This window comes from Amphibalanus amphitrite, unplaced genomic scaffold (genome assembly GCF_019059575.1).
Source record: "Amphibalanus amphitrite isolate SeventyFive unplaced genomic scaffold, NRLGWU_Aamphi_draft 001804F_arrow, whole genome shotgun sequence".
Taxonomy (NCBI): domain Eukaryota; kingdom Metazoa; phylum Arthropoda; class Thecostraca; order Balanomorpha; family Balanidae; genus Amphibalanus; species Amphibalanus amphitrite.
Genome location: NW_024883297.1, coordinates 19,989 through 34,673, shown reverse-complemented (window position 1 = coordinate 34,673; position 14,685 = coordinate 19,989). Strand labels below are relative to the sequence as shown.

The window sequence follows — 14,685 nt, the reverse complement described above, 5'->3', positions numbered from 1 at the left end:
GGATCGATAGCGAGCACATGGCGCGTGCTTAACCCACGAGCCGCTGGGGGGGGCATAAAGTTGCCCCCCTTTACGTTTTGTGAAATATCTCCGAAACTTGATGAGCTACGAACGTGAAACTTGGCATAGCTTCAAATGAATACCTAGGCAATGTTTGAGGAAAGTTTGGTGGTTGTAGCACCTAAGATGACGTCACAGTGACGTCATAAAGTTTTGTCGTTTTCCGATATGGACCGTTTCTGATGACGCTGAGCATGAAACTCGACTGTAAATGAACTAGACAGCACCTGCTGTCACCCTAAAACATCTTACTACACTTCCATCTAGTTTCTGACCAATAATCGGCCCTTTATATTTGGTCCCATATATGTGATGTATCGTGAGGAATATGAGAGTCGCAAATCTATAATTTCACTTATGACGTCACTGTGACGTCATTTCAAATTGGATTGACACCAAATTTGAACACAACCTCGGCTAGGTATTCAGGAAGATGTGTGCAAAGTTTCGCTTCTCTATCTCTTCGCGTTGCGACGATATCGTCGCAGAAGTAAAGGGGGCAACTTTATGCCCCCCCCCCCCCCCCAGCGGCCGGCGGGTGGCGCGGAGGCCCAGCGGCCGCCGGGTTAAAAAGTGCAAATTCGCGTCATATACTTTACAATACATGTATAAATCGGCGTGCGGTGCAGGGATGGCACGCGCCACGTGCACCCGTGAGGGCACTTATGCTGGAAAATTGACGTTTCGGACAGATTTGGGACTTAATGCTATTTTCGGGTGACTGACGGAGCGGGTTCTAACAACGCCTGTTGGCAAAAGAAATGCACAGCCTCGCATGGAAAAATTGTGAAAAGCTAATTGATAAAAAACAAGGTGGAACAAATCGCTGGAGAAAATGGTATTTGTTAATGGCTTACTTAATTACACGGGTTTTACTGGATAACCTGGTACGTTTGACAGTTGAAAATGGCATAGTTGGAAAGAGCATTCAATTTTGTCCAAAATCCAACCATCGCTTTTGCATGACGAGCAGCAGTATTCTTAAAAATATAAATGTTTCAAACCTCTTCATAGTAACTCATCGATGGCTTTCATTTTTCAATAACCTACGTCAACCTTTGTTATAAACTACACATGACATGTTCTATAGTAGAACGCATGCTCATCAGACACCAGCACCTCGATGCGATGGATATTTTTTCCCAAACCAAAATGCTTAGCTGTCAAAAAGCAATCGACCGAAATGGATACATAACCCACGGACACAAGACCAACCAAACGCCCACCGATCGAAAATACCCCTTATTCGCGTTGCGGAGCAAGCGGGTCACCCTAGCGGTCCCCATTCAACCGGGGACCCGGGCCCTATCCACACGGGGGCGCGGGCCCTATCCACATGGGGGCCCGGGCCACGTTCACCTGGGGCACCGGGCCCCGTCCACCCGGGGCTCCGGGCCCCGTCCACCAGGGGACCCGGGTCCCATCAATCCGGGGTCCCGGGCCCCGTTCTCCCGGGGGCCACCCGGGGGTCCGGGCCCCGTCCACCCGGGACCCGGGGCCCGTTCTCCCGGGAGCCCAGGCCCATTCTCCGGGAGGCCCGGGCCCGTTCTCCTGGGGGCCCGGACACATTCACGGGGGCCCGGGCCCCATCCAACCGGGGTTCCGGGCCCCGTCCACCAGGGGCCCGTTCTCCCGGGGCCCCGGACCCATCCACAGGGGGCCCGGGCCCGTTCTCCCAGGGGCCCGGGCCAGTTCTCCCGGGGGCCCGGGCCTGTTCTCCCGGGGGCGCGGAGCCCATCCAACCGGGGTCCGGGCCCCGTCCACCCGGGGTCCGGGCCCCGTCCACCCGGAGCCCGTTCTCCCGGGGGATCCACGGGGCCCGGGCCCCATTCACCCAGGGGCCCGAGCCAATTCTCCCGGGGCCCGGGCCCCATCCAACGGGGGTCCGGGCCCCGTCCCTCCGGGGCCCGTTCTCCCGGGGTCCCGGACCCATCCACGGGGGGCCCGGACCCCATTCACACATGGGGCCCGGGCCCGTTCTCCCAGGGGCCCGGGCCAGTTCTCCCGGGGGCCCGGGCCCGTTCTCCCGGGGGCCCGGGCCCGTTCTCCCGGGGGCCCGGACCCATCCACGGGGGTACGGGCCCCATCCACCCAGGGGGTCTGGGCCCGTTTTCCCAGGGGCCCGAGCCAGTTCTCCCGGGGGCCCGGGCCCCATCCAACCGGGGGTTCGGGCCCCGTCCACCCGGGGCCCGGGGCCCGTTCTCCCGGGGGCCCGGACCCATCCACGGGGGGCCCGGCCCCGTTCCACCCAGGGGACCCGGGCCCCATCCACCCAGGGGGCCCGGGCCACTTCTCTCGTCCGGTTAGATTAGGACCTCTCTCCTCCCTCTCTCTCTCTCTCTCTCTCTCTCTCTCTCTCTCTCTCTCTCTCTCTCTCTCTCTCTCTCTCTCTCTCTCTCTCTCTCTCTCTCTCTCTCTCCCTCTCTCTCTCTCTCTCTCTCTCTCTCTCTCTCTCTCTCTCTCTCTCGAGCGGGCCCCTGACAGAAATTTCGGGGGGGTCAGCTGACCCTCTGACCCCCCCCTGGCTGCGCCACTGGTTATTGGAACCACTAATACTTGTTAGTGTCGTCGAGGAGAGCCAGTGGTGTTCGGAAGTGTTGTCGGCTTGTTGGTGCTATTTATTTGATCCTGTAAAAATAGCGATAATTATCCATTTGCCATCTCCTGTTGCTATCAAAACTAAGCTGTGCTGGCATTTGCCGCACTGAGGCGGGCATTGGATGTCAGTTGCCATAATGAATACGGCATGAGGTCTGTGGCTTAATGTCGCCCGTGCTTACCCGCACCCTGGCCATTCTCACAGAGTTTTGTAAATGGGGATGGCAGCACTGGCCGAGTTTCAGCTGCAGTTAACGGTTGTTCAATGCAAAATACTTTCACGGATTTCAGCTCATCTTATGTATGTATCGTCCCAGGTCTATGTTCGTTAATTCGGGTACGCACGTGAAAATGTCATCATTATAGCTGTAATTAAATTCCTGGAACAGTAAAGTATACGGTGGTTTATAAGACGTGGACCGCAATGGCAGATAATGCAGCGTTTCGATGACGTCCCGCCGACCCCTGGGTACAGCGCTTAGATGACATCCGCCTGGCACCAGCCAAATTGGGAGTCGGTGCCCCTCCCGTGACCTTTCTATCCGCACCACAAATCTTACCTTCTCAAAACTTCTCCATTTGTAATGTGATGCCCGAGGATTTTCCTCGAAATGATTTCTTTAAGCACTGTATGATGTGGTCGGTTCGCTCCGTTTGCGTATATTATGGTAATTTCCGGCCCATTGGCATGTGTCCGTGTACACGCTGCGGAGATCATTTTGCCTATCAGTCATCATCAGTATTGTCTGATTACCGATTATCAGCGCTTTGCTCCGTAATGCGCTGTGCCAACTGTCGTATTATTTTCTCATGGCGTGTCATTACGCCATGCCAACGTTCGTCAGTCCAAAATCACCAGGTGGTACTGCCTACCGGACTGGAATCGCGGAACCGAGTGGAATTCTGTGGCTATTGACTGGCTTCTTTCCGGAGCGTCCATCGCACATCCGCCTGGCTCATGGCTGTGCTTCTCGGATGTCTTTAGTAATTGCCAGGGCGCAATGATGGTGCAATGCTAGAACAGACCATTATCAAACGAAAGAAAGAACAATGTAGAAGTCTTCTACATTGGTCGTTTTTTCGTTTGATAATGGTCTGTTGGCCGAAATATCACGTAAATAAAAAGGTAACTTGGCATTAATTTTGCTATATATTCGAGGAATAAGGTCAATGTTTTTCTTTCATATAATCATGATATGTATACTCTGCCACTTAGATGATGCAGCCTTGATCACTTACGTTATCAGGTGATTGATGGAACCTCTGGTGCTGCTGCAGCATGTGGTAACTATTTAGGTACTATTGGTCGTGACACCTTCCCCATTCATTTTGGACGGTGGACGATAATATGCATTACATATAGCATAGCCTGAAAAATAAAACACTCAAAATTATCTGAAGGATATACACATAGCATGATCATTTTATTCTACTGTTTCGTCTCACTATTGTAGGATCTTGAATTAGAAATAACTGCGCATTGAATTATCATAATTGGTTGTAACTGACCCTTCGTGGCCGGCACTCGTGGCGTAGTTTCCCACGCTTATATTTCATCATTACGACCGGCTGTCATTGGGCACATATGGCTTGATTGTTAATGTGATTATTCGTTGTGAAGAGTTCCGGTTATGCTAGCGCTGCGGTAATATCGCTGCATTTAATCATATTTGTGTTGGTGTTAACTCAGGCTGTTGATGCAACTATTTGGCGAAGTTCCAGAAACTAATAACAATTTGTGATTTGAAGTACTTAGGGTGAATGAAAAGTTTTGAGCCTAACATAGTTACGGGTGACGCAGATTAATGCAACTTTGGTCACATGTTTTGCCATTATTTATATGTGTGGGCATGTTGGATTTTGTCACATCCTACGGAGTTTTGGATATTTGTTCATCTTGAACGCTGTTCATCCCTTGCTTGAAATTAGCAGCTCAAACCTTAACAGTGCCATGTAATGGGCCACAACGAATGAGTTCAATTTCAAATCCTTTTTAATTCCAGACGAAGACATGCCTTCCAAATTGAAATACTTTATGTTAGCTCGGTTCTAGATTTTCTCCATTTTCACCGAACGGGCAGTCCTCTTTACTTTAACGGACTCCAAAAACGAAACGAAAAGTACTACGACTTCAAACTTTGGTATACACATATAAATAGTAGCACAACATGTGACCAAATTCTCATTTACGTGCGTCCTTGTAACTGTGTCAGGCTCCAAACTTTTCATTCATCCGACGTACAACTTCTGCCGACTTTTGCGTCTTGTTTATGGCGAATCCCAATTCGACTGTGACTATTCTTCGCAATGTTTCAAGTTGAATAAACCCGTGTAAATCTGACAATGGCTAGTAAGACAAGATGTCCCACGCCACCCGCTGCAGACTGTACCGACGGTAACACGTGACTCGGACCTGCCCGGTGCTAAAGTCCTGCCTCTGGTACTCCTCTCACCGTCCCCGGTGTCTGTCGGTGACACTGAGCTGCCCGTCCCGGCCGGTGATCGGCCGGTTCCAGCCTATTTCGGGTGTGCGGCGGCAGCGGGGGAGCGGGCGACGTGTCGACCCGACCCGACGGCCGGCCAGGATTCTGGACCGCGTGGGGCGCGTGCCGCCGCTGGCAGCCGCCGGCCCGCCGCGGATCGGTGGCATTCTGGACCGACAGATGGCATGACGCGCACTGGGACAGATGGAACAGCTAAGGGAAGGGGACGGGTAGCCCGTGCCGTGCTGTTTGACTCCGCTTTTTGTGCGCTACCGCTGTCAGCTGTTTGGAGATTAGAGCGAGCATTCGGGGGCACGTTTTCAGGACCATACGTATTATCCTTTCTACGTAAGGTTTGCTAAAATTGGGTGGGATGCCACCTCTTGTTGGACTGTGACCGAGTCTGGCTGCCAGGTCAGGTGATATCGCCAAGTACAAGGCATTTAGAATAGAAGGCTTTTCTCCAGGCACCCAGACTGGAGAAAAGTACTAGGATGATTTCCGCGTTTGATATTGTGTGACCACCTCCTTTATAGTTTCTGTCTACGTGGTATAACAAAAGTCACTTATCGCTGAGCGCTTCGTGACCTCCGTAGCGGAACTGTTGGGGGAAGTATAAGCGTCCCCGAGCACCTGGGGACCGGCACCGAGCGCTGCACGGCGCGTGACTACATAACGCTCCAGGAAACACTGCTGTGTCCCAGCGGGGTCCGGTGGGACCCGGTGTAAGTAGCGCGGCACTGCATCCAGCGGCCGGTGGCAGGCGGCCGGTGCGGCCGGCCCGTCCAGAGCGTGCCAAGTGTCGCGGAGAACGGGCCGGCGCGGCGGTGGGCGGCGGGGGTCGTCCGTACCTGCACTGGCTGGAGGCCAATCTGTCGAGCAGCGCTGGAAAACCGGCCTCACCGGCTCCCTCGGCTCCCTCACCCGCCGGTTCTCCCGTCCCCGGCCCTCCTCCCCGCACCCGGCCCGCATTGCCCGGGCTTCTGTCGGAGATGTGTGATGGAGAGGTGACCTGTATTTGTGTCGATCGGGGGTTCGCTGAATGCCTTGCTGCTGCCACGTGCGCCACTCGTGGTAAGCGTTCTGAATTAGTTGCGGCGGCGACGCTGGGCTTTATCGGCTCGGAGCGGCAGTTGGTCCAAAGTATGACGCCGGTTTTAGATGAAAGGGTTTCTGTGTACGCTGGGTTTCTCACAAAAAGTGAGACGAATTTCAACCTAGCAATGGATGGATTGGGTCGATGGTTAACTGCTTTGTGTGTTTCATTTAACTCTTACTTAATGTTATTGCTGTTTTTACTTCAATCTGCTCACCGGAAGTAAAAACAAGGAGCACGCTTTTCCAGCTCGCGGTCTGGGCTAATCGTACTCGTATTTCGTTTCCTTGGTACTGCATTATATAGTGTCGATCGATGGCAGAGCAGGCTTTGGACGTAAAACAATCAGATCGGACGTGAGAGATATCCTTTTGTCGGTGTTATATAAATATAAAATTGGATGAAATATCGAAGGCTCAATCCAACTGCCGACGTGGAATTGCATTGCATTCGGGTGATAGGAGGCTTTGATAGGCATATTTGAAAGCTACTTGATCGATGGCCTCCTGTCAAGCTACCCACGGTGGTGGTGTATATTCGTGTTGCATTGTTTTTCTCCCCATTCCCATTAGCTGACTGCGTGCGTTGTTAGTCCCAGGTATCACCTTCACAAGCTCGCCTGATAGCATTCGAGCAGCGGGGGAGCGCAAGCTGTCAGCAGCCCTTTGAACTAACGCTGTATAAAACCTATTGACGCAAGGCCTTCCAGGTGAATGATATTCCAGCTTATTGGGTGACCTCTGATCAAATACCGAGATAGGTGTAACAATGCCAGTTGTCGTCGGCGTACCTGGCACGGGACAGAATCCTGGTTCGTATCAAAGAGCGAGGTCACAATATCAATTCCCTCGTAAGGACGCCGTCTTCTCGTACGGCGAACCGAGCTGCATGATTTCATCGGCCGCTTATGGTGTCAGCGGGCTCGAGAGGCGCTCAGCATGGTGTATGGGACGCGCTATGAGGGCATTCTGGTGATGATGGACGGGCCGAGATCCGCTCTGCGCAGTCGCACGTTAAACAGCCGTTCTATTCACCGCCGGACGCCGTTCGCCGCGGCTTTGTTCGCTCGGGACGTGAATCAAGTGGCCCAGAGTCGGGGTGCGATAAGGCCTCCGGATATTGCAAACTGAGTAATATATGTTGGAATATAAATGGGCCGACGAAGTGTTGATATGATAATCGGATAACCTGATACGGGGGACATTTCAGCGTATGGTTGATAGCAGCCCGCATAGGAGGTCGTCACCGCAGGCGTTTTCTGCACTGATAACATTTAAAGCGTTTGTTAACTGATGGAGCAGAGAGCTGCTTACGGTCGATTAAATGTCCCGCAAAAGAAGCGCATCAATCGAGATATGAGCCACGGTAATATTGCAATTATAACTTCATACTTCGGGATTGTTTTCAGTCTTTTGTGTGAATTACCATCAACAAAAACTACCATTGCTGTAATGGTAACATCCAGCTCGAAAGTCAATGGAAATTAGCAATATGCATTACGGATGGTCTTCAGCGAAATTTAGGATGTTTCCGCTCCATAATTTCAGGAAGTCCTCGCAATTCGCATGTCTTCATTTTAATCTCTCCTTGAACTCTGGTGTCTTTTCGGGAGGAATGCTCGTTTGCTAATGGGCGACACTTGATTAGACTGATCCTTAAGGAGTGTCAATGAAGCCCGCAATTATTCCGAAAAGCTCATTACCATTAGCCGTTCAACTATTGGTTATTTTGCAGATAACTGCCTTTCCATCATCATTCATCATGCAGGCAGCAAACTGAGCTTCGTGGAATAATGTCGCTCGAAACCTGGCGCACCTTTGGCACCTACAGACGCTTCGGTCAAAAGTTTGATTTCAAACTGTATTAGCAGCATTTTCGATGGTGTTTGTGGTCTATCGGTGATCTATTCTCCCCTCCAGCTGTTCGGCAGCCCGCTGACATTCCCTTCCCTCGTTTCTCAGGTGGGCTGGGGCGAGGCTTTCACGCCCCAGCCACAGTCGCAGCCGACACCGCGGGCCCGGCCGCAGCCCAGTGACGAGTCGCCCTCCAAACGTGCCAAGACGGGCGGCAGCGCCGAGTCGCGGCGCGACCCGCCAGCCGCCGCCTCTCCTTCCGAGCTGTCGGCCACCACACCTCTGAACCTGTCCTGCGCGCCGAGCGCGCCGCCGCCGCCGCCGTCACAGCCCGCCCAGCCGCCGGCCGGCCGGTTCACGCTCAAGATCCCGACGGTGCCGGGCGCCGCGCTGGCCGCCGACGACAACGGCGCCGACGGTTCGCCGCGCGTCGAGTCGGACGACGGTGAGAGCCCGCTGCGTGTGCGTAATGGCTCCGTGCGTGCGCTGCCAGCGCCGTAATGGGGAGGCCCGGTGGCTGGAGCAGCGGGGCGCGGCTGTTAGGGCCACAACGGTGGAGAGGGCTGAGCGATGTCCAGCTGCGTGCGAAGGACATGCGCAATAGCTCCCCACAACCAATTGTGACACGAAGTTGTAGCCGAGTTACGGCCAACCTGAAAATCAAATTATGCCAGGCATTCCTTTAACTCAGAATCACCTTTCGTTGCGCTTGTTTTGAAACGTTTTGACTTTGTAGTCTGTCCCATAGAGTTCGATTTTTAGTCCGTCGTAGAGCCGAGAACTTTCTAGTTCCCATCACCACTGGAAGACCGATGCTAACTCAGCTGCCGCGACAGAGCTGTAGCTTGCTGGCCGTGCGTTCTCGGCATAACTTCATCACTCCAGCCCAGTCTCTCCGTCAAAATCAGTGAGGGAGTCCCGGTGCTAGGTGCTAGTGCTGACCTTCGCCCAGCGACAGAGCCCCAGGAGGTCAATGCCTTGCGTCCGCGGGTAATTTTTCCCACTAGTTGAGTCCCGCAGCTGACCTGGGCGCAGCGGCAGGTCTCCAGTAGGCCGGCGCCGCGCGTCCGTGGCGTACCAATAGCTGCACAATGGCTGCTGAATTGGCTCGTTATCGTGAAGTATTCCCAAGTGCCAATACAGGCGGCGCGTCCAATCGCGCTGGATCACCGGCTCCTTTGGCCGAGCACCTCATTCTGAACAGATAGATCCACTCGTTTGTTGTCAAATATTGGCGCAGTCGACTCGGCTGACGAACCGCGCCTCTTCCTGCGTCGATAGTACGAGTTTGAGGCCAAGCGAAGGATAGAGCAGCAGGAATTGATCACGGAGACTATTTTACGGCAGAGAATTCGCTGCTCTTCATTAGTAATTTTGACATCGTTTGATTTTACCTCGGAGGGCCGTTGTCCCTATCATAATGCAATAATGAGGCGGACCGAGCTCTGAGCACGTTTTCGGTGGCCTAGGGGACGTCCTCACGGGATTTGTTCTGATCACTAGAACGATGAGATATGGGTCCTAAATTAACTGAATGATACTCGTATGTTGCCCCTTTTGGTACGTTTCCATTAAAGTGATATGATAGTTTATAATATATGAGTATATGCGCACGCTTTCAGAAAATGGAACTTCGCTGGAATATGAACGTAATGTCATTGGGAGGGATTCATGCTTCAACTGTCGGTATGTCGCGCCTCGATTTTGGGCGGTTGCGAGCGGGCTCGTCGCTTGAGACCTGTGAAAGTTTAATCTGGATGATTTCTGGTGCGGAATTCTGAAACAGCTCATTAAGAGCAGATATTTTTAGTACTGGCTCCAGATATGGATTGGGTAGCTTGGCACTTGAGGTAAAACATTGAACCCTTTATAAGATTGATAATAAAGCCACGCGTTTCGGTCATATTCCCGCTTTTTGTGGCTACGTGTTCAATTGGCCAGCATGGTAGCCATTTCTGAACAGCCCACTTCGGAGAGATTGACAATTGACCGACCTAACAAAGGACCCACTCTAGGTAGGCGACCTGGAGAAATTGGTCACTCCCGCCGGGCAGGTCGTGCCGCCCCCTCCGCCTGCCGGTCCGTCTGCGAGGGCGTGTCCGAAGACATCCCATCTCCGGAGCATGCGAACCATCGTAGCCAGCCGCCGGCCGCCTGTGCCGTCGCCAATAGTTTCTGATTGATTAACGCGTGTCTTGTTCTGTCGGACGTTATCTGAGGCCCGCGGAGAGGGTGGACGGTCCGTCCAGACCACCTGGGGAGATGGGAGGGGGGCTGAAAGGGTGGACATGCCACTGAGGAAAACCAGCCGGGCCGGCCGGGCGTGCCGATCAGAGTGCTCATATGGATCACTGTCCCGATCGACTGAGACCAATGTATGGCGCATGGCGCGCTGATCATGTGAATTCAGTGCGCCGTCCACCACTCCAATTACGTTCAGCAATGCGCTAGATTAAAATTGCATGATTGAAGCATCACTCAGTCCTCCAATATCGTTTCAGTGCTCGTCAGTGCTCGTCATTCATTATCATAATTTTCGATTAGAAGATATTCGCGAGTGCTGTTGCATTTGTTCCGTTTTATTGTGATACTTGTCAAACTCAATATTTTCCCTATATTTTTATATGGTTTTTTTCCTATACTGTGCATTTTTACGTTCTTTTTGGTCGTCGTGGAATTCATAAACCAAGTGATGCCATTATTATGCGTGTGCTGCTCTATTTTCGCTATGCCGTGACTACTGACTATCCTCTGGACTTTGTGTGTTGGTAAAGTTGTCTCCCCCGCCCATTCGCTCGTCCACACCTGTCGCTGCCAGTGATTTTGTATTGTTTGTTGCCAGGCTCGTGGCTAGACTGGGACTCGAAGGAGAGCCGGAGCAGCAAGCCGGCCAGCCCTCCGTCCGTGCCAGCCACCGTGTCGCCGCCAGGTACCTACCGCCTCTCCGCCATCTCTTCCCTTCTCCTCTGCATCTGCCTCTGCCTCTCCTCTTCTTTAAGATGGTATACGTATGGATGCGTCCTATACTCAGACGCCTCGGATCCGGAGTTGAACAGAGTAGGACCGCTCAATCCCCGGGGGCACTTTGCTCCAAGCAGCTTGGGGGCCTCGGGCATCCATCAATACTAACAGACTTGCGACCAATATCTTCTGACCTTTCGTCAGTTTGCAGTTTTCTTCTTTAGTAAATTTTCACGAACGGTGCAACGGTTGTTGCCCTTCTAAAATCGTACTCGACGGGTTCATGATCGTTTGGCCGGAGCACTTGTGTACATTTTGACTCCAATGTGCCAGTGCCATATGCAAATGTCGCCTGTCTGATGCTGCAATGCTTCATTGGGCTCAAGCGGACTGATGCATGTAAGCTCACACAGTGTCCGGAACTTTGTCGATTCGCGTGGGAAACGACATTTAAAGGGAAAAGAGTTTTCACTCTAGCCTCCATTTTTCAAGAGCAATTTCCACTCCCAATTTTACCCAGAAAGAGCATGTTTGTATAGTCTGATGGACCTCATTGTTCCATTCATCGCATCCTACATCCATTTCTAACACACGCGTGGAAATGTATGCATGCACACGTTTAAATGAAATCCATCAGTATTCCACCCTTTTGACCTTTTCTCGCCGTGTTTTTTTTTCACTCATCACCATTTTGCTGAGAGATTTCCCCCTGTCGCCGAAGCCAAAATATAATTTTTTAGTGTCTTTATACCAACACTGACCTTGGCCGTTGAATGGGCGCAAAATGACCTTAGTAGTCGGCACGCCCTAAAACCCCAATAAACTAACCTTGGCCGTTTTCCGCCGTCTTTATAAATACCTACCAATTCTTGCAACTTTTTGAGTGAAAGTGACCATTCTCCCCCGCTACCTTAGAACCTCATCTTGGTAATGCAATGTGTTGTCATTTTTTATTTTATCGTCTGCCTGCTGACCATGTTTGAGTAGGTTAATGCCATTTTTAAACATTTCATGTTCGGATGGCTAATTTTAAGCCCAATGCATAATTATTTTGAGCATTTGAAGGTTAAAGGTTATGCATATTTATGACTACAGATATTCTGATTCCTCTTTTAAATATCAATCGTTATGACAATATTGAGCTGACGGGGTTTGGTGCTGAGATGTGACTCCGAATAACATTTCTGTAATTTTGTTTCAGCGTGCATGCTATGATGTCTGGAGAAGGGTTCAGCGATATTTTTGTGATACCTTGACATACCGTTAAGTGGGGCTATTTGAGACAATGGGACTATTTGAGCCAGTACTTAAAATCGCTATAAAATGAAGATCGTTTGATTTTTGTGTGATATTTCTGCTCAGGGAGGTTTGGAATCGAGCAGTAAATCGCCTGAGCAAAAAATTAAGCATCAATTTTAAATGTTTTTTTTTTATTTTATAGCAATTTTAAATGCTGTCTCAAATAGCCCCACCTTACGGTAATTCAAGTTACAAAGATTTAACTGTTTCAGGAATGCGTTTTTCTAGATTCTATAACAGCTTATTGAAATACGAGACTATTAAGTACGGCATGCTGGCAAGTGTGTGACTTTTGTCATTGCCTTTATTGCCTTTATTGGTTTAAAATCAACACACTACACGTATGTGGTAGTTGTTTCGTGTAATTGCAGACCATTTTATCGGCTTCAGCTATTTTTCTTGTGGCTTGATCCATTCAACCCAAGCACATCTTCGTGCCAAATAGCAACTAAATCAACCAAAATGGTTGTTTCGAATATTTAAGATAACCATACTGCAAAGTAGGTTTATTGTTTTGTGGTGTGCCATTCTAAGTCGATATTGAATGGTATGGCCACCTCAAAATCGGTTTGATATTATTACTCCTTTTCAGAAAAAAAAGAGAACTATCCCCGCAGCTCTCATGTCAGTGCGGATAAATGATGCATAATAATCTTTATCCGCTGATGGCCGTTGTTGCTGATTTCTAAATGTCACGCCGCTGGAGCTGCTGTTAGTGTTGCGATAGGTCGGTGCACTCAGCCATGTGATAACTCTGCATCCCCTCCGGTTATCGGCGGTTACGGGCGACTTTCATCCTATCGGCGTGCTGGTGGCGTCGGTTAAATTGATTTTTTTCGGATGACTTATTTGGCTCCTGGAAATGCACATTTACAGGCCAAGGTGGTTCATTTTATTGGATTTCAGCTGCGTGATTATAATGGTGCATAGCAAACCAAAAGGCGTTATGCGGGATTGCCGCCCTCTCTCTGTTGGGATTTCTGGGAGGAAGTCATTGCCGTGGTGACAGGCGTCCAATAGTGTCAGTCGCCTACGTGCCAGGATCCCCGCTTCTGTGTCCTGTTTCAGTTCTAGTAGCAATGGCGTATCTGCAGACCTGTCAATGGTTAATGATTTGCCAAATTGGATAACCCGTGAATGCAATGTATTTGGGTCTCTTTGTGTGTGATCACGCTTTATGTGTTGATGGTGTGACAGGACTGCAAAGATCCGCCATACTGGCGGAGCTGAAGTAGGACGCAGAAGGGCATCCCGTGACGCAGAGATGACGCGCTGGGCCGAATTGGGCGCCGATGTTGCCGCGGCTCTGACCATTTTCCCCGGCACCCACCGGATGGAGGGCGGCTGCGGCGCCAAAACGCCTTTGAGGCGGTCGCTACGCGTGAGCACAATCAATCAATTTTGCGGCTGGAACGGGCCTTTGCGTTGGCGGCGGCCGCGCTCCTTTCAAAGGCCGACCTGGTGTCGGACGATCGTCACCGCCAAGCGGCGTCGATTGGGCGAAGCCGACCAGTCCGAGAAGCCGCCTCCCAGTGGCGCGCCGGCGGCGCCCAGCCAACTTCCCGCCGCTATGGGCCGTCGGTGGCGCGGCCCTCTGAAAGGCGCGCGGCGGAATTGAGGCCGCGAAGGCGCCGGCGCTGCTCACTCGTCTGGATATTGAGCAAGTATTGAGTTCCTTTGAGCTTGATTTGAGGTGGGAGCTTATACTCTCGAGTAATTCTAGTTCTGAAGAGATGAGGCGTGGCGCTTCTGAAGCGTAGCTGTGAGGCTGAACATTACTGGTCTTTTCTAAACGGCTGCACGTGGCACAAGTATAAAACGCTAAAATTGAAACATATCTTACATAAATAACTAGCAGACGCCCTATGCAGCCACGGCTTGATCAACATGACAGGATAAACGTTTTTATGAAGCTTATGTGTCCTCATAGAGTGGACAAAATTTCCATGTTCGGGTTTTGTTGGTAATTTCTTTCACCTGGCTATACGAATGCTCGTTTTTTTCAGATTGTTATTCTCAGACAATTTAAATTGTAAAGAATGTATATTTTTTCATAAACATCATAATTGTAGATTCAGGGAAACGCAAGGGACGCTAAAATCGCCTTTTTCGGTCTACCCCATACTTTTTGCGAGTTTCTGTTGGTGTTGGTAATGAGTCCATACACGCTAAACCATGTTCACCTTTAGCATCGCTGCAGCTGTCAGTGCTGCAATCCAGGTTGACTCGAATCTTGGGCGCAAGTGGAGCAATCAGCAGTGCGCAAGACGCTCGACAGTTCCGGTGCGGCATTCCAGATAAGTATGCTCAATACGCTTGGCTTTTCTTTTGCATG

At 51.0% G+C, this 14,685-nt stretch overlaps 1 protein-coding gene across 1 annotated transcript in view; it reads left to right on the top strand.

Annotated features, from left to right (window-relative positions):
• Window positions 1–14,685, top strand: part of LOC122375252 (protein abrupt-like) — a 31,022-nt gene that overhangs the window by 13,575 nt on the left and 2,762 nt on the right. Inside the window, exons 5-6 of the mRNA XM_043354529.1 lie at window positions 8,199–8,535; window positions 10,933–11,019. Of these exons, the coding sequence (XP_043210464.1) occupies window positions 8,199–8,535; window positions 10,933–11,019 (424 nt within the window). The remainder of the gene's footprint in view (window positions 1–8,198; window positions 8,536–10,932; window positions 11,020–14,685) is intronic.